Source organism: Epinephelus moara, chromosome 5 (assembly GCF_006386435.1).
Source record: "Epinephelus moara isolate mb chromosome 5, YSFRI_EMoa_1.0, whole genome shotgun sequence".
Classification (NCBI taxonomy): Eukaryota; Metazoa; Chordata; class Actinopteri; order Perciformes; family Serranidae; genus Epinephelus; species Epinephelus moara.
The window spans coordinates 33,037,276-33,062,841 of NC_065510.1; the positions used below are offsets into that span (position 1 = coordinate 33,037,276).

The 25,566-nt window shown below is 40.7% G+C and overlaps 1 protein-coding gene across 2 annotated transcripts in view; it reads right to left on the reverse strand.

Moving 5' to 3' along the window:
- Positions 1–25,566, reverse strand: part of LOC126390694 (protein kinase C alpha type) — a 211,018-nt gene that overhangs the window by 25,781 nt on the left and 159,671 nt on the right. For both annotated transcript variants that reach the window (XR_007569985.1, XM_050045110.1), the window contains exons 14-15: positions 9,325–9,405; positions 6,722–6,829 (exon numbers count right to left, since the gene is read on the reverse strand). Coding sequence is in view for 1 of the 2 variants with exons in the window: in XM_050045110.1 (XP_049901067.1) it covers positions 6,722–6,829; positions 9,325–9,405 (189 nt within the window). In the remaining variant the exon portion in view is untranslated. The remainder of the gene's footprint in view (positions 1–6,721; positions 6,830–9,324; positions 9,406–25,566) is intronic.

Sequence of the window (25,566 nt, forward strand, 5' to 3'; positions counted from 1 at the left end):
AATGACTGACTGCTGGCCGGCTACCATGCCAATCAAACGCTCAACTGATTATCATTGTTTTTTTTTTTTTACTTGAGCACTTGAAATGCTTTGCATAACTGTGATACATAACTGTCTCCTAAAAAAAGAAAATGTGGTGTTGACGTTTCCTGTGGAACATTTGATCATTCTGTCTGCAAACTGTTAGCAGTCAAATCTCAATGGCTTCACCGTGCCAAAAACTGTCAGCAAAAGGTTTAGCTGCATGTGATCACAACGTGTACATAACTTCGATGCTACCCTGCTGTTTCTGCCAAGAACATCAAATCGTTGGAAAGGGGAGAGGAGACGGAGAGTAAAAATGAACAAGAGTGATGAGGTATGACAGAGAGCAGATGGGGTCTCTGAGTCCGCGGGGAGTCTGGCCAGGTACGACTGTGTGATTCGGTACATCAAGGCTTTCAAAACACACACACATGCACCATCATCCTTTAGAACCCAATTAGTTTGCTACAGACTCAGAGAGCAGGGAGGCAAAAACATCTGATTAAAGATAAAACACACTTTTACAAATGTTAAATGACCTTAGATTTTACCTTCTCTGTTGTCATTACAACAGAAAACTTACTGGATGCCTTTGCCAAAGAGCTCCAGGGACCCATCCAAGTAAATCAGTCAAGGGTGAAATTTTTTCAAACCAAGGGTAAAATCTCCACTCTGTCACTATTCACACTCAAAACACTGTTTTTTTTATAAATTTTATATATAATGTAAAACTGTCTCACCCTCATTCTCTTCCAGTAACCGTGATGAACTACAACTGCATTGTAATGGACAACCTTTAGGTAACATCCCATTAATTAGATGAATGTGTATCTACATCTGTGACCTATTTAAAATGTAATGGACTGCACTGTATACATGGGCTTGCTAAAAATAGAGGCTATCTGTATTAGCAGTTGCACAATAAAACTCCTGCAGCATACTTATGTTTGCATATAAACAAGCCACAACATCCGGTGCTGAAAAATGAAGCCAACGTGGAAGAGCTAAAAACTGCAGTTCTTTGAATGGCCACTTGAGGCTGGCTCCAGAAGCGAGGCAATTGCCATCGACCCCCATGTTAAAATGCCAAACTTTACAGCAGAAATAGACACGTTTACAGCCTGGCTCAACAAAAGGTTTTGGTCTCTATAGCTAATTTCAACAGCCATGACAGCTGTACAGGGGTGGGGGGTTTGCACAAGTCACCCATTTCTATTTTATTAGGCCTTAAAGGTAGGCATGATTTAGGGCTTGGCTACTTTGAGTTACAGTTGGGCACCATCTACTGACAAGTTGCTACCACAAAGACAACATTGCTTAGGTAACATAACCATGGTGTAACCCCAACCATCGTTATTTCAGGGTGTTTTCAGTTCACGCAAGTCTACTGTAGCATTTGATTGTACTAGAGGACTCTCTAAGAAGTCGTATGTTCCTTTCTTTTCCTGTTTTTCACCAGCAAAAATTAGCATCAGCATTATCACTGTTAATCATGGCTGTGAGTGCACCATGTTAACCAAGTTAGGAGCTAGCATTAAGGTTAGCTCCACCTTCATGCCCACATAAGCTCAAATTTGGCACCAAAAATCCAAGATGGTGACAGCCAAAATACCAAAACCAAGACTTCAAAATGGTCCACAAACCAATGGATGGTGTCACAATGGCTACAACCATTATTTCATCCAGTCTATGCATACAACATATTTAGTGTTTTAGATCCACTATTATGCCGACGACACCCAACTGTACCTTAGCACATCACCGTCCAACCAGCTCCCTCCACAGTCCCTTGTCAACTGCCTCCAAGAAATTAAAACCTGGATGACCACTAACCTCCTCAAACTTAACAGTAAAAAACAGAGCTCATGGTCGTGGCTCCCAAGGCACTGCTCGGGAAGTTTGGAGATCTTCTCCTCCATGTGGACAGCTGCTCCATCTCTCCTGTGCCAGAAGCAAGCAACCTGGGCGTCATCCTGGACTCTACCCTATCATATGAGTCACACATCAAATCTGTCACAGAATCTGCCTATTTTCACCTTAAAAACATTTCCAGACTCCGCCTTTCGCTCTCAGATTCTGTGGCTGAGACCCTGATCCATGCCTTCATTACATCCTGGCTGGATTATTGCAACGAAGTCCTGTTTGGGGCCCCCGATAAAGCCCTCGACAGGCTCCAGTATGTGCAAAACTCAGCTGCCAGGGTGCTTACCTGCACTAAGCCTTGGCAGCACATCACCCCCACCCTCATTCACCTGCACTGGCTTCCAGTTAAGTTCCGCATAACCTAGAAACTTCTAGCCTACAAAACGCTCCACAACCTCGCTCCACTGCGATTATTGGACCTTCTCTACCAGCATATCCCATCATGAAACCTGAGGTCCTCTGACTCAGGCCTCCTCTCCATCCCCCGCACCAATAGGCGGACCTTTGGGGATAGAGCCTTCAGTGTGGTGGCCCCCACCCTCTGGAACACTCTCCCTACGGAGATTCGCCATGCTCCATCTCTGGACACTTTCAAGTCTGCGCTGAAAAGACACTTATTCACACAAGCCTTTGGCAGCTAGTCTGTTTATCTTGCTCTGTTTTGTTTTGTCTGTTCAGCATTCTTGGGTCTCTTGAAAGGTGCTATATAGATAAAAACTGTTGTTATTATTATTAGTACAGGCTGTAATTTGTGTCCTTTTTACTGTGTTACCCATTGCTGTATTAGCATCAGTTTACTGTCAAAATCTATTCTTCTCTCCAACATCACCTCTCCTGCTCCCTATCCCATTTTGCTCTCTTATTCTCCTCCCCCTCTTTATCTCCCTCTGACCACTCTTTCTTTTGTTTTTTTTTCTTGTGTTTTTGTTTTTTCTTCCCTCCCATCTCCGCCTTCCTCTCTCTTTTGTGTGTCAGGCTGCTGGCAAGCACTATGTATCCATTAAGAGGAAGTGCTGCAGCCATGACAAACCAGGGCTAAGAAGGGACTTGGGCCACAACCAGGGCGCAAACACACACACACACACAACGCATGTGCACACACACAGCTAAGAAAATGACGGAGGAAGAAAAGGATGGTGAAAGGAAAGAGGGGGACAAAGAGAAACAAGTGGAGTTGAGGAAGGGACAAGGAGACAAAGCGCGTTACTGCACGGCTCATTGAGTTTGCACTGCCTCTGGACAGAAATAAAACTGCCACTTTCACTATTAAATTCCTTGTATGCACACACGTACACAAAAATGGACTTTTCTCTGACCACTGTGTGTATTTCTGGACATTTAAAGAAAGTTGTGGCTTATTTACATATGCTTTATGATCTTTATGTCATTGCTTCTCTGAACAGCACTCTCATTGTATCTTCAAAAACTATAAGCATTGCTCTCTCTGCTGCTAACATGAACCATATTAAGAATGCACAGAAAGTAATTCTCGTTTTTCATTGCTCAAACAGTCATCTTAACAGTGACTGCTGCCAAAACAGATCCATTTGCACTGTACACCAGCTCCCCTTAAGATGACCATGTACATACAAAGTGGCGAATGCAGATCATATAAACAGAGATTAAAGTGCAAATAAGTGAGTGTATGCAAATTTCCTAAAAGTGTTTTTTTCCTTATTGTTTATTCTGTGAAGCAATGAACTGGGGCAGACTGCAAACTTCACCGGGTTTCTGTAATCCGTTAGGTAAGTGTCCCAAATAAATCCAAGCAGGCAAAGTTTTTTTTCTTTTTATCTTTTTCCTATATTCCTCTCTACTTTCATTTGCTTAAAATGTCCCAGTATTTGCCTGCTTGACCTGCACTGACCCACTGTACTGCTCAGTCCCCTCTGTCTCTGCAGATCCAGCAGCCATATACCCATGGTAGCAGAAACAGCATCTCATTAACACAGCAAAGGAGATCTGTTTAATGTAATGAAAAATTGCCACCAACAAGGCCAGAGCTGGGCTAAAGCAAGACCTGCCAAAGCATACGCTGTATTTTGAATTAAGCTATGGGGATCAGACAACTATAAATACTCTGACTTAGTCTATATTCATTTTGAGATGTGTGCACAAACTGGGCAGACAGCAGATATGGAGAGATGAAGTGAGTAGGAGGAGTGATCGGAGGAAAACATTCTTTATCCAAAAGAGTGAAAAGTCTTTCTTTGCAGTTAAATAAATTCTGGCAGAACACTCAACTTATATGTAACTGTGGATGTGTTCGGCCAGAAACTGGTCTGACCCAAGATAGTTCACTCTGTTACTGAGTATTTATGGCCAGTTTAACTAATAAGAAGAGCAACAGTTTGTCGAGCTCTATAATCAATGCTTCGCTGAGCTACCAGCCTCTCATATGCTGGTTTTGATAAATGAATAAATGAGGCAGACTGATGGCTTGGAATTGAAAACGCATCAATTATGATTCCTTGTAGAGCACAAAGTCCATATAGATGTGAATCATTTACAGGTGAGTCTTCTGACGTTCCTCTGTGGCAGCATCCGTTTATAGAGCCTCTGCACTAGACTTCTGGTAAAGTATAATGTCTGGCATATTTTGCTGTTTAATGTCTCAAAATTTCATATGCTCTGTTTTTTTAATCCTTGCTGCCTGTACATGGTCTGAGACCATTGATGTAGTTCTGCCAGAGCGCAATGGAACGACACTAAGGTCTGTTGACTGATTGTCAGCTCATGCATTGATAAGCATGCAATAAAACATTCTGCCCCAAAGGTCCAGTTTGTAGAATTTAGCCCCATCTATTGGCAAAAGATGGTATCCATTATTAACAACTACCTTATGTTTTTATTGGTGTATAATTACCAGAAAATAAGAATTATTGTGCTTTTAGTACCTTAGAATGAGCTGTTCTTATCTACACATAAAGTAGGTTATCTTATAATGGGGCCGCCATTTTGCTACAGTACCCCAGGACAGACTTATCAAAAACTTTCTCTTGACATAGCATTTTTGTGTCTTCATGTAGGCCACCACAGTTCTCCTACATGCTCTGCACATGGGAAAAGTTTCAGTTCTGCAACCTTACTGCGGGATGCCACTAAATTTTACACACTATACACTTAAAAGTTGCCTGTATCATGGCAGCCTTTAAACTGCACAGTAAATTAAATTATTCTCTCAGTGTATAGCTATTTGAATGGTTAACTTGTGAAGATGGAAAGTTAGCAAAACATCATTTCATTTTGTGGCACAACTTAAAAGATAAAAGTTTATGATGATGTAATATTAGTTACAATGATAAACTAGGCCCAAGCCCACTGCAGGCTAGCTAATGGGTTGGCTACTACTAATGCTAGCTAGTTAACTAACTAGCATTAATGATGATAATGTAGGCCTGATTCCAGAACTATAAAATTATCTGGAACTAGTAGGGGTGCACTAGTAGCTACAGTTTGGGCCTGCAACAGGATGCAATAGTGTAGGTGTTACAGGTCCTGAGTGCACTCCCGTGATGAACAGATTGTTCTGGAACACAGCTGTAAAAAGTTGTAAACAGTACATATTAGTAAGTGAATACAGCGTGCTGTGCTCAGAATAGCACCAGTCCCCTATACCTTATGTCCCCAGAGCAAATCACAGCTGTTCTACCACCTACTCAGAGCATGACAGGAATTAACATTTTCTAATATTCTGAACATGATGAAACTGTGCATAAAATCTGTCTTACATTTTTGTGCGGTCAGTTACAGCTGACTAATGCAGGCCTGTGCAAACTCGCCACCGTAGGTACAGTGGTTACATAAACTAACCACAACTTAGCAAATTAGGAAATTTCTCAATGCTGAATGTGTCCTGATATAGACTTTAGTGTTATTATGCAATGTGTTATCTGCTCCAATGCTAAATGCCAGTTTTGATTGTTTGCTATGGGAAACATCCACTCTAATGTAAACCTCATAAGCTGAAAAGGAAAAGGGTGAATGTATTTACTGTGGTAGTAGTTGAGTGCTGCAACAAATGCCACATTGTGGTGGACAGTCAAAATCCACATACTTCTATTTTCTACTGTGCAGCTGGAATGTTTTAGACATTGATAAATGGCCAAAATGATTTTGCAAACTTAAAAAAAAAAAAAAAAAAGCTCATGGGAGTACTTCACAGACAGTCATAGTTGGGGGAAGTATGTTGGATGACCTGATAGGTTTCACTTCGGTGGTTTAATAATACAGATGTCACAGGCACAAGACCCGAGCGGGAAGAGGAGAGGGAACTTGCACATGAGTTCCCAGCCAGTATTTTAAAAAGCCTACACTTCAGTCTTACAGCAAATGGAGCCAGACTGCCCATATGTTGCGTCTGACTCCAGAAGGCTAAGAAAAGCCTTCCAGCAGTCTGTGACACAGTTTGTCAGTTTTGTTTTTTTCCCTAAAGTTGAACGAGCAGGAGGAGCTTGTAGCCCTCTTACAAGAAGAATAATTTTGGCTTCAGTGAGGAGCGTGAAAGACACAGAGCTTAAAATGCTGATTTACAGGTTTTTTAGAGCCAGGTGGGAAAAGCATCAGTGGGAAAAGCATCAGAGGGAAAGAGTCCCAGTTAAACAGGACATTAGACTGAAGAGGAAGGTTTCATATCACACAGTTTAAGTACATTTTTATGAATACCAAATAACAAACAGACTCACCTATTATCACATTTAGATTTTGTTTAACCACAAAACTGGTTTATAAGGGCAAAAATGTTTTTCATTGATGGCAAAGAACATCCACTCACCCCTTTGCAGATGGAGACAGCTTCTTTGGACATGGACTTGGGGTAGGACACGTTGTGCTCCATAATAGACTGGAACAATTCATCTTCATCCTCGCCATCGAATGGAGGCTGAAGGTGGAAAGACATAATGTTCAGAGTATTGTCTGTGTTTAAACCATTTTCACACAGTGGAGGAATAAGTTGTTGTTGTTCACTTGACGACTTTTTACTACCAAAAATAAAGTGTCACCAGGAGCACCACAGGGATCCAGCAGTGGTACATTAGCTTTTTTTTTTGTAATGTGTGCCCTGTCTACAACCTAAGTCAGTAAAAACTGCTCTACTTGATGGCAAAGCTGAAGAGGGCAGAAAAACAGGACAGCAATTTGACTTACAAGGGTGCCAAGAGGAAGAATAAGGGAGAGAAAACAGAGTACACTGAGAACACTAAAGACATGAAAATGGAGAGAAAACAAGTAGCAGAGCAGAGTTTGTGTGAATAAGTCTCACAGAAAGACCTTGCAGGGCAAATGGAGTGGATGACCCAGCTTTTTCCCCCTGCTCACTGGGTGGTTATCATCAGTAACCATAATGTGGGTGTTTTGACAGTCCATAAAATGAATTATTCGTCATTTCCACTCCACTGGCCCCTTCGGGTAGAGATAGCCTGTCTGCGTCATGCCCTCTTTACCTGACTTCACACAAGGCAGGGAGAGACAGAGGAACGGAACATCTGAATAGGTAAAAACTTTTGTTAATAGTTTAACAGCTGTCGCCTGCTCTGAGTTCACCCCGGGAATGAAAAACATACCCATGTTCATGTTTTGCTTTGCTGTGGAGGGGCTTGATTTTGCATGTACTTGCACTTTGTGTTTGGCCTTTTGGAATGAGGGTTATTTAAAAAATGTGTTAATAAGTCATAACTGTCTTAATTTAATGCAGAGTCTTGGAGACATGTTTTATTAAAACCTGTAAAAACCTTCTGATGGGTGAGATTATTTCTAACTTTCTCAACGCTCTATAAAGAGGACATGTTAAAACTAGAATTACCACCTCATGGTTGTATGCCACTGCAAACTAGTCAAGTAACAGTTTACATCCATGTCTGTCCAGACTCATATGTAGCCATGACAGTTGACAAGGCTTCAAATATGGATGCTGCTGCAAAGAAGCTAAAATTCTAAAACGTGAATATAAAATGTCATTACTTCATCATTTTATCCTATTAGACATCTGTGTGACATTTTGTCATGATATGTGAATGAACTGTTGAGTTATGGCCACAAACATGTTTTGTGATGTCACAGTGACTTTTGACCACCAAATTCTCATCAGTCCATTTTTGGCTGTTCCGAAAATTCCATACTAAACTGCTGTATAGTACACTTATGCCGTATGTGAGACTTTTTAGTGTGTCTAAAACCTTACTAATAGTGCGTGAAGTACATACTATTACAGTGAAATATTACAGTATGCAAACACTGGACACTACGCTGGCATAAATATCCCAAAATGCAATGCAGTAGAGGACAACATTCATAACGGATAGCAACCAACAGCTCTGTAACATCTGTAAAGCTTTAATCGAAGTCTGATTATGTGAGAAGTGTAAGATTTTACTTTGCAAGGTGTGATATAGTTTTAAATTATTCTTAAATTATCTGTACAGCTGAAGTTGGCCGGGTTACCATGTGTTTCCAATCAGCAAACAGGCTCATGAAGTGACACAGTTATTACAGCTCAGTGCATCCGAAAAGATACATTCTACTGTTAATTTACACAAAAGTATGTTGAACAATAGCACACATATTTGGTGTGTAGTGCATGGTATACAGTTTCAGATGCAGCGTTTAAGTCCAAGTGGATATTTGTGCCAAATTTGAGGAAATTCCCACAAGGCTTTCTTGAGATATCACCTTTACAAGAATGAGACGTACGTACATGTGTACCGATGGATGGACGACCCAAAACATAATGCCTCCGGCTATGGCTGTTGCTGGCGTGGAGGCTTAAAAAAAAATCTCTTGAAGCAATTTCCGTCATTAGTGTACAAAGAGATGAGTTGTGGCAATATATTATGCTATGGTTGCACTTTTCACTAACTGACGATCATGCTTTTAATCTCTACCATGGTCGTTTCCACTAAAACTACCACTACAATATGGTTTTAAGCACAGGTAGGCTACAGAGGTCCGGTAAGCTTCCAGCCTACGTTGAATTACATCATAATCAAAGTCACACAGCCCAGGCAGTGTGGATGAATCGTAGGTCTGTTCAGTCAGACCTGTGCGCTCAGCTGACTACACTGAAACAGGGCGAAGGGTTACACCAAATATGATATGCTGCGGCATGGGGAGAGGGCAGATGGAGGGGTTGCGTGTTTATGTCAGTGTTTATTATTAGCGCTGGTGGGAAGGTCTTTAGGAAGCACCACCTGAGTACATTTAGGCCTACGTTGAGCCTTACTGCAGGAGGAACTGGAATGTGGGAATCATGTGGGTGTGAGCAGTCTGTCAGCGACCTCGTGTCCGTGTAAAGTTGTCGGCATAATCTATAGCAGGCAGTTACATAAGAAATACGATTTTGTGTGTGTGTGTGTGTGTGTGTGTGTGTTCACCACTCACCTGTCCTGCCAGCATTTCGTAGAGCAGAACTCCATATGCCCACCAGTCTACAGAACGTCCATATGGTTGATATGCAATGATCTGAGGAGGAAGGAAGAGAAAACGTTTAGCCTTACTCAAACTTTACTATACCTACAACAACACTAATCTGTTTTTTATGTGCGAGAGTGCCCATCAATGTGAATGACGACATAATGCATATTTTAAATTTACAGAAGTTGAACCTGTCTTCTACTGTGTACCCAATATTTTTTTTCATTTCATCTCAGGACCTAGACTGAGACCTTTTCATGTCATCGTGACATCCAGGTTCGCTCATGCAGAATCCAATCCATTTATGAAATGAAAAAAGTATTTATACCACTTTCATATTCGTGCACTAACTGGCTACACAAGAGATGTGCTAGATGACAAAGGGTAGGGTGTCATAAAGCACATCTTCCTGATAAACTGACTCAAAAACCAAGACATTTTCCAACCCACTAAGCTTGTGGGTCGCAATATACTCATAGGGACTTTGTATCTGTAGATTAAATATGCAGCTTGTCGCACATCCTGTGAATACAGATAATGCATACACACATTAATACAATATTCATCCATTACAAGTTTCATCAGTTAACCTATATTCTGTTTTCTCTGTCTGCACTGAAAAGATGCAAAGATGTAGCACATTGTTCACTCACAGTGAGTGCGCCCCTTTTGCATAATGTAATTGAGTCTTATCAAATCCAGCACACAACAAATCTCCCATTTATTATAACCTACGTCTTGGTGTTCAGATCACATTGTGTATTTGAACATGAAAGTTTAAATAAATGGAGTAAAAACTGTAAGGCTGAACATGTGACTCCTCTTCTGTCATCCAGGACAATTTCAGAAAGCATCTACAATAACCTCTGAGTGTCTTCCCAGCATGGCTGCGTATCTTCGCATGCATGCTACCATTGCTTGTGTCATTGTTATGGAAATCTCAATGACTGTGACATTGTAGCAGTTACAGATAAAATGTCTCAGTGCAACATTCAAAGTTGTTGGAAAATTGTCCTTTTCTAAATGTTCTTGATATACTGCCAAAGGGCAAAGCAGGGACATCTTTTATAGAAATATTAAAGCCAACTGTGCCTTAAAATGCTACAGACACATGCATATGAAGTTTGACAACAGCTTTTAAAATCCTGTTTCATGCATGAAAACCTCACAGATCACAGCTCTTCAAATAGTGATTTGACCCAGACAGACAATAAAGCAAGGGGGTGACCGCAGCTGTGTCTAGGCAGAACCGTTGGATGTCCCCTGAATCACATCAATTCTAAATCACCTGCAACAATAACTTCTGCCATGGTTCAGCAAAGAAGATGAGAAGCTAGAAAATGCCTGACGAGAAGCAAGCATTTGGTGCGTAGGAAGGGGGGTAGATAACAAAAACAGAGAAAAGAGTCACTGTATATCATTTCACAAGATGCGAGCACATCAGAACCACAAAAACAGCTCTCATAGGATGATGTTGCTGCAGCTGAAGCTGAAAAACACAGTTCACACTTTTCCACACAAAAACAGGCTCAGGACGGGAGTAAACAACAGTGAAGCCATTGTGAATAAAACTCTTAGTGGCATGTGTTTGCACATTTGGACAATCTTGACATTCACATTTTGTTTTGTTGAAGCACTTTTGTCCAAATGTTCTGAATGCAGACAATAGTGACTCTTTCCTGAGTTGGTGATTTGAACTTCATGACTGAAATGGTTATGTTTCAAGGACTCTTGAAAAAATGATTACTGATTTGAGTTATATGGTTTGAGGGTATGAATATATTCAAATTCCATCTTTCAACAACCTTTTGCACCTGCTAAGAAAGTTTAGCTTACCACCGCACACATTAAATATTACTATAATGTCTAATGAGGAAGGTCTTTTACAATATGAGACAAAGTTCTCCAAACCTCCATAAAGGAATACTTCACCCACAAAATTATCATTTTTTGTTTTTCTCGAATGCTTCCATGGTGACCAAAGAATCCAAAAACAGAGATAAGTAAAAGGGAGCCGCATTTAACAACAGCAAAACTATATCACAACATCTGTTACAAACATTCACACAATTTGTGCAGTACAAATCAAGTATCATTTATCCAGTTATATGTTTGGTTCATCTCAAACATAACATGCATTTCCGCTAAAACCTTAACACTTAAACATAAACAGTCTCATGCATGAGTACTGTGCCTGGGCAATAGGGCTGGATATAGCTACTCGATTCCCTTAGGGTATCAACAAAAAAAAACCCAGTACCAAGTAGTATTCAAATGTCTCCAGTCAAAATGATAATGTTTTTGTCTGGGGTCTGATCCTGAACCATCCTGACTCTCCGCTGGATCAACAAACTTTCTGTTGCTGCCATTTCCAGTGCTGTTCTCCTCCAAACCAGTCAGTTAATGTCTGCCCGGTTAGCATGAGCTAACACAGCAGCAGCGGCTAACATCCAAGACTGCGCTGTTTAACAGTTCTAACGAACTCACACCTACACCAAAATGGCCATTAATAACCGTTAAGTAATGTTAGATGTGTGATGCTAACAGTTAGCCCTGTCATTGTTTGTGTGTGGCCAGGCAGACTCTCACAACTGTCCCCGGGATGGAGCTCACACTCCTGCAGCAACTACAACACACAAAGTTTGTGGTGGAGTCAAGCACAGCGTATTTGACAAAGCTGGCAGTTAAGTGGCTGAGATGCTACCAAAATTTTCAAAATACTTAATGCCACACCTTTCAGGTTATGGGTATCGAATGAAGTAATCTCTTGGCATCAGTATTACTTTAAGGGTACAGGTATCAGTACTGGTATCATAATCTTTTAAACAATACACACCCCTACTGGGCAAGCATGTGTGCTTGAACTCTGCTTAATGGAATGCACGAGTTCAAATGCACACACTTGCCCAGGCGTGCTACTCGTATGTAGGGAATGTTTTAAAAAGTAAGGTTTTTGCAAAAATGTATGTATTTGGGAAGTACTAAGTATTCAACTCAAGATAAATGTGAGTTGGATTATACTGCATGAGTTGTGTGAGACTTTGTAAACACATATTTTGTTATAGTTTTGCTGTTGTAAAATGCAGTCGCCTTTAACTTCAATTCAGCAAGAATTTTCTCCATTTTTGGATTCTTCGTTCACTGTGGAGGCATGAGAGAGAAAGACAAAGCACTCACATGGGGTGAGTAATTAATATACAAAGGCTAATTTTGTGGGTGAAGTATTTCTTTAATGTTAATGTTACATAGTAGGGACAATTTTATAGCAGGTGCATCTTTTACATCCAAATGCAATGACAAAGAGGAAAGAAAAAAGGGAGATAAAGACACCAAATTCAGCCTCTCTCAGCTGTGACATTTTCTTTGGTAACAAAAGGATTTCCCGTGGGTTTCTTCTCTCAAAGGACACACATACTGTATTTACACTTCACACCCACTTACACATCCAGTCATTTCTCTGGAGCCTTCTCTGCCATGTAACAGCTGTCGGTGCAGCCATGTGCATACAAGCAGGCTCATGTACAGCACACAGGCACATACGTTGAGACCCGCATTTATGCCCACTCACACACAAACACATATACATACACAGGAGACATGCATGAGCCACACACACACACACAACTTCAGGTGTGTAACAGCAGTTCTGTCATAGCGTACATTGCTTTATGGCCTTTGCTGAGTAGCATCTGACCTCTGCTGCACACATGCTGCCCCGGGACACTCCTCAAGCTCAGTAACACACACATATACACACATATGGACAACATACTATATATGAATAAACAAAAACTCACATGCTGTGGTACTAATGAAGCATACACACAAATGTGCCCGGGTGTGTGAAAGCAGATCTGTCCTGTATCACTCTATAACCTTCGCTGCTTAACACCTGACCTCTGCCTCACCCATGGCAGCCCACAAACACACACACACAGGCGGACAAACACACCTCCAGCTCTGCACTCCACTGTCATGATGCTATCCCGAGGGTTGATGGGAGCCGGCTGGACACGCAGCACATCCACGTGTTTACCCGAATGCACAAAGGCAAGCGTGTGCACAAACCTGCATGCACGTACACTAATGTGTCTTTGAATGTCACTATAACTGGGAGAGTTATAGAAGCAGAAAGGACGTATATAGCACATATGTAATGTCACAGGCTTTGGTCAGTTCCTCGTTCCTTTTTCTTTCTTCTAATATTTTGGGTTCAACATAAAACTAGATACAAATATCTAAAAAATAAAAAAATATACATAATAATACTGCCCTGTAACAATATATTAAATAACGTTGTCCCTCTATGTATTTAAACTAAGTCAATACATCCTTATAAACCATCTGATAGCGCCTACTGCATGTCTACATCTCTGATTATGATCTCAGGTCTGCACTTCTACTCTCTCAATATATCTAATTAGTAACATTTTTTCAGATAACAACAAATTATAGAGTTACAGCACCATCATGTCATTGTTTTTCCATGGTCTTTTCGTTATGAAACCCTCTTATCATAATATCTCTGCCCTTGACCCTGGTGGACTTGTTTCATGAACTTCAGATGGTCAACTACACGTAAACAACATACAAATCTTGCATAACCTTTCACACGGTCACCTATCCCTTAAAAGCCCTCCTTGCAGACCCCCCTAAGGTGCCACAGCTCTGCAGTCTGCAAAGATGAGGGTTGTTCTACTAGTCCTGCTTGGCTGCTGCCTGTCTGAGGCAAACGTCCTGGGACAGAGGTTCGCTGCCATCACACTTACTCATGATGATTCCACTGAAGCAGATACCCTCTCTTTGCTCAGCCAGATGATGGCTGTGTTAGATGAACAGCAGAATGAGCTGCGACAAACCAAAGAGCAACTGGCGCAGCTTCAGAAAGTGCAGGGTATGTGCGGGAGGTGGCAGCGTGGTTGGATGCAACATCAAAATTAATAGTAAATATATTACTTAATGTTTCACTTTCACTCACACTGCATTACAACATTTGTGTAATTTACTGTATAGGACAGACGTCAGTGAGGACAGCCGCTGAAAGCCTGGAGGAAATATGGGAACAGGTGGATGCACTGAAGAGAGGCTTCACAGGTACATTCACAGTGAATGAAATACAGCATGTTTGTATCATAAATATGAACGCTACCTTCTATTAAATTATGGTTTCTGTGTGTTATCTCAAAGTTTTTGTCATCACCTGGCCAGGTTTATGTTTGTTTGACATGCATATCATTATTACATACAACAGACCATGAGGCCAGGCTGAGAGTCAGTGAGTTGCAGGAAGAGGAGCAGAGAAAGCAGGTGCAGCAAGTCGTGCGACAGGGCACAGGTAAGTGCCGTTTATCCGCAACATGGAATATAAGCTGATGTCAACCCTCAATTGATAAAATACAGAGGCAGGTCAATATTTCTCTTTTTAAAGTAGAGGTGATAAAGTTGATGCCCTACTCCTTTTCTTTAACAATGGCCGCAGCCTGCATATGTCAGTTAAGAATTCGAAATGCTATCTGTCAGTCATTTCATTCGTTTGCTCTAATCTTCTTTATTCCATCCCTACTGATCAGAACTGGAGGCCAGACTGAACGCCGGTGATTTGGAGGGCCAAAATGCCCGAGTGAAACAACTGCAGAGAGAAAGTAAAGGTAATGCAACAAACAAGTCAATAATTAATGACCAGCAAAGTCGATTTCCTCCTCATCTCAGCTCATCTAATCTCACTCCATGACTTATCTCTGACTCAGTGGTGGAAGTCATTCAGTATTTATTCCCTCATTTTTAACAAATAGAGCTGAAGGCCGGACTGACAGAGCTCGGAAATAAGCTCGGAGACGCCGACGCAGAGGTGAAGGCACTGCAGGCTGCTGATGAAGGTGAATTAACTTCAGATGGCTTGATTATGTACCGAATCAGTTTATGCACAATATATTTTGGATGAAAGGCAGAAGAAAATACTGATGATTCTTTTGCCTTATGAAAAAGAAAGCGAGGCAGTTTGTTCACGGAATATCTTTGTGACTAAATATTTCATGTTTATTCCTCTCTGTAATGACCAGAGCTGGAGGGCAGACTTAACACCGCTGATGTTGAGGCAGGGACCCAAAAAACCCTGGTGGCACAATTACAAGTGGAAATTAAAGGTACATACACACATGTAGCGATTATTGTGTTTGTGTGATCACACAGTGAGTAAAATAAGTGATCAGAGATCAACAGGCTAAAGACTGGTGATCGATAATAACACATCTCATCTCTCTCCTAGTAATACCATCATGCCATCTGTGGGTTTGGTCTTAATCTGGTTTTAATTTGTTGAATTCGGGATGTATTTCCTGTCATCGTTTGAATCTGTCAGAGTTTGAGTCCAGACTGGAGGCCAGTGAGAGTCTAGAGAAGGAGTTAGCTGCCCGTCTCACAAACACAGAGACAGAAGTGGAGACACTGAAGACTGTTGATCAAGGTAAAGAGAGCAAGAGAAAGGTCTGATCCTCATTAAAATACTTTTACAAAATAATATGAGCACTTGATCCAATAAAGAATGTATTTATATCAACATATTTCCTTTTTCTTCAATAAACCTGACCTAAAAATAAATTGCAATCTGTATTGCCGATGTGTTTACAGTCACATATGCTATTATTCATTTTTATATCTATTTCTTGTCTTGTTTGTTTATTCTAATCATTCTCCCATCCCCACTGAGCAGAGCTGGAGGCCAAACTGAACGTCATTGACTTTGAGGGCCAAAACACACAAGTGAAACAATTACAGAAGGAAACTAAAGGTGACACAACACACGCCAATTATTGAAACTAACTACCATAGAATTCTTTTCACCTTAACTTATATAATCTCACCTCATGGTTTATTTTGGACTGAAATGAGAATCATGCATTATTCATTATTTGCTTAATTCTGTCTTTCTTTTTTCCACACATAGAGCTGAACACCAGACTGACAGAGCTGGGAAATAAGTTTGGAGATGTGGACACAGATGTAAAGGCACTGCAGACTGCTGATCAAGGTAAATAAAAAGCATTTTACTGCATGGGTGTGTCAAATAGAATATAAACACCATACATGCAAGATGTTATAAAAAAAAGGGATAGTTCAGATCTTTTGAAGTGGGGTGGTATGAGTTACTTTTCTACTGGCAGTGTATTACAAACAGTAGATGGTGATCGGTACACACCCAGGGGGCAGCAGCAAAATGTATTTTTGCCACCTAAAAAAAAAAATCAATATCAGCTTAAATGTACAAATGTATATTTAGAATATTTTATGATGGGGAACTGAAGACATTAATTACATTGATGATCTCTTCAAAGCCAGACTCCTTTTACAAAAGCAGTAATTTACCTCGCTGAACATGGAATCTGCTGGTCTACCACTGCTTGGATCAGCTAGTTTGTTTGTGTTAGTATGTGACTTTGGTGAATCTGAACTAACCATTAAACACTAAAGTCACACAATAAGACAAACAAACTAGCTGATTGAGGGAGAGGTAGACCAGCAACTCTCATGTTCAGCGAGTTAAATCACTGTTTTTGTCAAAGACCTCTGGCTTTGATGAGAGAATAGATGGAATTAATGCTTTTAGTTCCCCGTCAGAAAGGGCTATCTAATGGCAAGGGAGAGCAGTGAAAATATTCCAATTATAGCGCGCACTTAAGTAGATGTTAATTTCTTAAGGTGGCTTCTCCAAACTGGGGCCAGCTGACTGCCATCTATTGTATGTAATACACTGACTTAAAAAAACACACCAAAAAGTCCAAACTATCTTTTTAAGAGATGACTGTTGTTTCCATTTTTAAGGATCAGACCAGCATTTCTACAAATTTATTTTGATTTCATTCCTCCATATAATATCCAGAACTGGAGGCCAGACTGAACGCCACTGATGTCAAGGCAGAGACCCAAAAAACCCTGGTGGCACAATTACAGGGGGAAATTAAAGGTACTTAAACACATGAAGAGCTCATTGTATTGGCGTGATCACATAGTGAAAGAAGTGATCAGAGGCCAACAGGCTAAAGACTGCTGATCAATGTACACTTGGCTTTGCTCTCACAACCGATCTCTTCTCTCCTCTGCTTATTCCATCATGCCATCCTAGGGTTTGGTTTAAATCCGGTTTTAATTTGTTGAATTCTGGATGTATTCCTGTCATCTTCTTATCTGTCAGAGTTTGAGTCCAGACTGGAGGCCAGTGAGAGTCTAGAGGACGAGCTGAATGCCAGGCTTACAAGCACAGAGACAGAAGTGGACACACTGAAGACTGTTGATCAAGGTAAAGAGAGCAAGAGAAAGGTCAAGTCCTTGTTTGAATACTTTCATGCAAAAATATGAGCACTTGCTCCAGGATATAAGAATATATAAAGGGAATATATTTCCTTTTTTTCCCCTCACACATTAGCAGCAACCTGTACTGTAGAAGCCTTTCTTCATACTATCATTCTTCCACCCTCATTGAGCAGAGCTGGAGGCCAGACTGAACCTCATTGATTTCGAGGGCCAAAACACAAAAGTGGAACAATTACAGAGGGAAACTAAAGGTAATGATTATCAAACAAAAGGCAGATTTCTTCTCACCCGAACTCATCTAATTTCACTTCATTATTTATTTTTGACTGAACAGAGAATCATAATTTTCTTTTCTTTTTTGCCTTTTTGACAAACAGAGCTGAACACCAGACTGACAGAGTTGGGCAATAAGTTTGGAGATGTGGACACAAATGTGAAGGCGCTGCAGACTGCTGATCAGGGTAAGTAAAATGCATTTAACTGTATAACCATATACACAAGCTATTGTTGACAGGTAGAGTTCAGATTTTTTGAGTGGGATGTATGAATTACGTATCCATTGACAGTGTGTTACATACAATAGACTGCAATCGACACTGAGCTACAGCTAATGCTGTAGACGGGAAGGTAATGTGGTGAAAATATTCTTAACTATAGCATACACTTAAAGTGAGTCTGATTGTTTTAGGTGACTAAAATAAGTTTTGCTGCTGCCCCCCATCCACAGCAGTACATTGCTTAGCATCTGTTTTGGTACTCCTGCCTGCTTCTCCAAACTGGGGGCACACCAACCACCATCTACTATATATAATACACTGACTAAGGATAAGTACCTCATACAATGTCACTTCAAAAAAATCTGAACTATCCCTTTAAGAGACAACTGTTGTTTTGATTTCTGAGGATCAGAATAGCATTTCTACAGAATGAGTTGATATTATCCTCTGTGATGACCAGAACTGGAGGCCAGACTGAATGCCACCAATGTCGAGGCAGAGACGCAAAGAACCGTGGTGGCACAATTACAGATGGAAATCAAAGGTAACACATGCCGATATTATTATATTGGTGCAATCACATTGTGAGTAAATATATTTAAATAATAAGTGAACTCTCAGAAACCAAAAGACCCAAGAACAGACTGTTGGAATCAAGATTTAATTCCTATCATCATATTATCTGTCAGAGTTTGAGTCCAGACTGGAGTCCAGTGAGAGTCTAGAGAAGGAGTTGGCTGTCAGGCTCGGAAACACAGAGACGCAGGTGGAGGCGCTAAAGACGGCTGATCAAGGTAAAGCAAGACAGCTCAATACTTTGGAAACTCTTCTTTGGCTGCCGTATGGGTATAAGATATTGATATGTGGATGATTTGAGGGGTTATGGGTATAAGATATTGATATGTGGATGATTTGAGGGGTTACCCACTGGGGCTCCTGATGGAAATCATATGAATTTGCCACGACCATTTCACGATTAAGGTTTGTTAATATTATGTATCTGAAAAGAGATTAAGACACCAGTTTCCACTGTAGTTGGGCTGAAGCTATATTACATAATGCAATACTAAAACAAAAGAAAATGTGATGTGAAAGAAATCCCCTGATATTCCCTAACATCCTGAAATAATGAAATTCCATGATTTTGCCAGGATATCCATGACCACTGTAATAGACTCGTTTGATTTCTTGTAGTTTTTATTTTCCAAATCCCCTCCCTTTAATCAAAGGGTTGGATTCCAGGTTGTCTGCCAGTGAAAATCTGACTGGAGAGCTGAAGATGAGCCTTGAAGATACACTTAGACAAGTGCAGGCACTCCAGACTGCTGATCAAGGTACGCCTTTGGCGTTGAAAATGACATTTGATTATGAACGAGTAATTGGGTCTTTAGGGTGATTGAAACAGTACGTACCAAATAACTACTTCTCTGATTTTAATGACATGTAATGACACTGATTTATGCAGTTTTTCCCTCCATCTCATGTCTTCCACTAGAGCTCAAGTCTAGAGTAGAAGCCACTGAGGGTCTGGTGAAGGAAACAAACGTGCAGCTAAAAGTGACTGAAACAAAATTGGAGGCACTGGAGAAAATAAATCAAGGTAAAAAAATATATTATATATATGATATTGGCATGTAGTTTACTGTTGATCAGTAGTGCACATTTTCTAATCCCTAGTTCATACTAAACCCCCTCACAGAGTTGGATGCTAGACTGAATGCCGCTGAGATTGTGGGCCAAGAGTTGAACAAGAAGCTTGAAAAAACAGAGGCTGAGATGGAGGCACTGAAAACAGCTGATCAAGGCAAGCAAAAATATTACTGATCACTGTTAATTGTATCATGATGTGATAATAAGTTAGCTTTAATGAGTTGTAGTAAGATCTGTCAAATGTGCTGAGATTTCTGTTCCCTGTATGTGTACAGCTATTTTGTTTTTTAAGTGTTGTTAGTTATAGCTGTGTAACTTTTAAACAGAAAGCTTTAGACTGAATATTTTTGTCATCCATCTGACTACATATTTTTCTATTTGTGTGAAATGAATTCTCATTACAGAGTTGGAGGCCGAACTGGAAACAAATCAGACTGTACAAGAGGAGTTGAAGAATAAGGTTGAGCAAACAGCTGCAGCAGTGGAAGAGGTCAAAACAACAATGACTGAAGGTAAAAATGTTTCTTCACCAACACGAGGAAGATCTTAAAGTTTGATTTAATAAACTTTGGAGATTGGATGCTCTTTTTATTTTCATCTTTGAGACAATAAAGCAGCTGTATTCATACACAACAATACACTGGGTTTGAATAGCTTAAGAAAAAAACACATTAGCATTTTCCATCGTTTTTTTCTTTGACAGAGAAAGTGGCTTTCACAGTTGCACTGGAAGAGAACCAAATGCACATTGGGCCATTTAAAACAGAGACCACTCTCGTCTATAAGAAAGTCATCACCAACATCGGTGACAGCTACGATCCCACAACAGGTAATGTTCTGCAGGAACCTATTTGTATAATCACTGAATCTATTCACAGCTTCCTTGTTTTTCACAGTCCTGTTATATTGTATTAATGCTTTGTGCCTCCAGCTCTCATTCATCAACTATTTAACTCCCTGTAAATAACATTAATTTTTTAAACGACTTATCGTTCTCTTGCTTCTTCAAACTTCCTGTTCAGGAGTCTTCACAGCTCCAGTCAGCGGAGTTTACCACTTCACCCTCTACTCTCACGCTAATGGAGACCACCCTGGCTTTTTACTCTTGTACAAGAATGGCGAGGCTGTTGTGGGCACCGCAGAACACCCAACTGCCTCAGATATCACTGATAACGGCTCTAATGGGGTAGTGCTGGTTCTTCAGAAAGGAGACCAGGTTGATGTGCACATGGAGGCCAAGTCCTGGGTGTGGGCAGACAGCGACCGCAACCTCTGTACTTTTACTGGTATTCTGCTGCACAGTATGCCCAGCAATGTGCCCGCATCCATAGAAATAGCATAGAATATTGCATAGACGCATAGAAATAGGTCCTTTGTTCCTCTATCATTTGTATTATACAGTACGTTACATTATGCTCTTTTCCAGATTTCAACTGCACTTTGTTATATACAGTCACTTTAGATAGATAGGCCAAGTCACATCTGGTCTGTAATCCATAATGTGTCATTTTAGATAGCAAATTGGTTCAAATTCATTCATTTAAAGCTGTTGTTCTGATGTGTTTCCCCTGTAACATTGTAAATTTTATGATCTCAGTACACTGTGTGTCATAAACTCAAACAAAAACTCTACATTCACAGTATAAATCCAATAAATGATGGTTTGAAAAAGCAGTGTTTCATTAGTGCCTTGTTCGACCCATGAAAAAACCTGAAAGTCATGTCAGCTGTGCCTGTCTGTTTAACATCCAGCGCACGTACTGTACATTTCATTCCATCGCTGAATGTGTATAATCTCCTAGAGATCATATACACATGAAACGGAACAAGACTCCGACTATAACCCAGAGTGACAGCACAATGTTAAAATGAACCCCATCCCTTTGCATGAAAGCGAACATGGTGCCTTAAGAAGGTGGGAGGTGCTAAGCCTTAATCCTCGGCTTTCCTTAGCTCTTTGGTAAGAAGGCAGGAAGATGCGGCAGTGAAACAGCCCCCTTCCTTTATCTTGCTTCAATGTTTTTAATTAGCTTGAGGGTCAAAGACTCCATGGTGAAGGAAACCTCTGGGTGAAATCCCTGAGCTCGCCTGTTTAAATCCTGCTTCCTGCAGGAACGGTGCCGACCTTCAGCGTGACTTGACAGCTGCCAATGAATTCAGCTATGCTCTCTGAAGATTGTTTTTCACATAAGATTTGCACTGCCGCTGCTGAGATACTTCAATATGTATGAGAAGGGATGACTCCTTATCCCGGTAAACAAATATACATACTTGCTCCGGATCTTAAACAATACAGATGCCATCTGACTATAAAGCAAGGACTCTCTGTATGTATGCATGTGTGGGTATGTTTGTCCTTCACATATCTCATGAACCGTTCTACCAATATAATTTACAAAGACTTGTCCAATATAATAAATAATAATACATAAACATTGAATAAATAAGTGAACAGCGCTCTAGGGCTCTGTGCAGAGGTAAAGACGGGGCCTCAGGGCTCTGCAGAGACTGAAGCATGTCTACACAACAGACGAAGAATAAGAGACCATAGGTGATGCATTGTAGCGAGCTCAAGCATTTCAGGCATCTGCGAACATTCAAAATGAACGAAAACACTTTTGTTCCTCTGAAGTATAAGTACACAGAAAATAAGTAGTATAATGTTGAGGTGCATGTTTTTCCATCTTTTTTTACACCATTCAAGGACATAATGATGTAGAATAGCAACATAATTCGATATATTTAACATCTAAACATCATAATAAATCTATAGCTGTCTGAGGCCAGGTGTTTTGCACAGGATCCAAAGAAATGCAGTGTTGAGTGTGAAGTTATTCGTATAAGCAGTTCTCAGGAAAGCGGCAAGCAGCAATACCACGTGCCAAGCAGTCGGTTTGTTCTAAACAGGCATGTTTTGAACAGGAACTGCACTAGTATCCTTAATGAGGAGAGATATTCTACTGATTTGCTTACAGGCAACACTTTTACGATGACAGCGTGAACTAGGCCAATGCTAGACAGCTCGTCATCGAGGACATAATGTGGCATATTTGTTGCGGTGTGTCAGTGGGATTTGACCCCCGGTCTCCCTTGAAAAAACATGTGCAATAGGGGATAAAAGCATGGAAAGCATGTAGACACATCAGGTCAATGTGGCAAGGAGATCTGCTGCCTCATGTCCGTTTGTGTCATGGGAATGAGAACAGAGGGGAAGAGAGAAAGAAAGGGGCAGAGGAGAGGTTGAGAAAGAAAGGCGAAGGGATTATCTGAAAAAGAGGGTCAGATTATCAGAAAAACAATGAGATGTGCGACAGTTGAAAAAAGAAATAGGCTTTAAAACCTAAAACTTCAATTAAAATGTGTTTAAATGTAAAGAAACTGTAGCACTGCAGCTCTACAAGAGTATACAGTATGTAATGTTTGCATATTCTACTGGATGAAGTGACACAAAGTGGTTTTTGAAACAGAAAAGTGATGTGGGAGACAACTCCGTGCCAGAAAAAGCTCCAAAGCGTGTGGTGAGGAAATCCGACCCTGAATACATTAAATTTGAATTCATTACTGCAGGCAGTGATCCTGAGCACATGCGTTCAATGGGGTGAAATCCTGTCGAATGAGGAGCTAAAGTCATCGAAGCTTCAGAGACACTTAAATACAAAGCACCTGAGATGTGGCGGGAAGCCAAACCCATATCTCTGAGGGAAAGGGACTGGCTTTAAACTAATGTTGTCACAACATTAACAACTTATTTGAAAGCCAAAAGCTGGGTATATGGTTCGTACTCATATAGATGTTCTCCTTTTTTTGGGTAATGTTGATTGAGAAGGTGGTCCTCAAAAATATTTTAACAATCAGAAGTGGGCCTTAAATTACCAAAGGTTGAGAACCCCTGATCTAAACAGAACCTGTAATTGTTTTTGTTCGGTTTGTTAATGCTAGCACGATAGCTCTAGGGATGGAGATGTTGGTCGGTCCGCCACTGGGGTCCAGAACAAAATACCCAATAACTGTTGGGTGAATTTCCTTAAAACTTTAGAGAAACATTTACGGTCCCTAGAATCCTAATGATTTCATGGTCCACTCCCAGTCTGTCTCTTGCAGGACATCAACTTAGCCCTTAGCTCTCAGTTTTGCGCATTCACGTCTAGGGGTAGGGTGCCCGATACTTGGTGGGATAGATGAGAAGGGCGAAGTGTTGGGGCTACATGGACCTCCAAACTGAGGTTTTTCTGAGGCACACTTTATCCTAATGTTAGAGGACATCATCGGCCACATGGCTGCTCAAGCTACAAGAGAAACCCACAAATGTACACTCTTTGTTAATAAAGACTTGGAGTTATGCTAACCCTCGTATTATCTTTGCTAGTAGTGCACTAATGCCTCGATAGCTATCGAACTAGCTAGTTAATGTTACATTGTTATTGCTGATTTCTGCATGGCAGTCTAACATTTTGACATATTTCCATGTCAAATTTCCTCACTTTGATGGCGTATGATGCCCTGAAGTCCAGCAGTAAAGTTGCTGCTTTTCTTACCACTCCTCTGTCATCAGAGCAAACTGGCAGGGTAAGTAGAAGCACTGGTTGCTAACGTTAGCTTACAGCACACCTCTAGTGGCCTGGTAACGACGCAGTGTTCTTTTCCTATTTGATGACTTGTTTGATCAATTGATAGCATAAAACTTAAGTTGTTAACAAATCTCGAACGTCCATGCTTTAGGCTACTATCTCAATTGGATAAATGGCACGTCACTGTGATAATACCATTATTGCCATAGTCATGCCTGTTTACACAACCACCATTGATGACCACTTACAACGTATCAGGGTCTTAAGGGATTGTTGTTTGTAGGGGTAGATTTCAACCACTAAAGGATAGGACTGGGGCCTTTATCTTTAGCCACCAGAGGGTCAGTAATTTGGTTAACAGTGTAAACTCTCAACATCAAATTTGGTACAGACATTCATATGCCCAACAGAGTGAACTCTATTACCTTTGGGGAACTTGAACTGTTATCTGGCGTCATCACTGGTTAATATTTGGATTCATAAAATACTTTGGCTTATGACAAAATACCTGCAAGAGTAATGACATTCCCATTAGTCTCAGCTGCATTTGCTGTTTAGTGCTAATTAGCAAATGTTAGCTACTACCAAGCGAAATTAAGATGGTAAAGCAGCAATGCTGGATGCTAATATTAGCATTTAGCTGACTCAGTACATGCAAATGAAAGCCTCCTAATGTTGGGGCATATAGCAGCACATATTCTCTAGCTGTGGTCATTAAAGCTAGCAAAAGCATGACAGCAAAAGACTTCTTCATTATTCCAGTATTTTTTTTTTAAAAAAAAATGTACATTTCAGATATTTAATTTCTGTCTACTGTATTGTCATGTTTTTGTTACACTGTCACATCAGCTTTTCTTAGCTGTCACTCCCTGCTGTGGAGAAAGTAAAGACAAGCAAGAGGAGGGTGGAAGAGTCGGGTTTAGAGTCGGTGAGATTGAGGCAAAAAGAAAGGGAGGCGGGAAAAAAAAAAGCCAGAGAGGACAATTAGAGTTCAGCAAAAAAGCCACTGTTTAGATCAGTTTCAGGCCATCCTGCACAGCACTGCGCTAATGTGACGCTGCTGTGACTCGCTGCCCTTGCCACCCATCGCCTGTCTGCAATAACACCAGGGGACATTTACAGTTTCAGGCATGGTGACCTTCATGCTCTGAACCAGCATGTTAAGTCTACATCCTCAGCTTTCTACG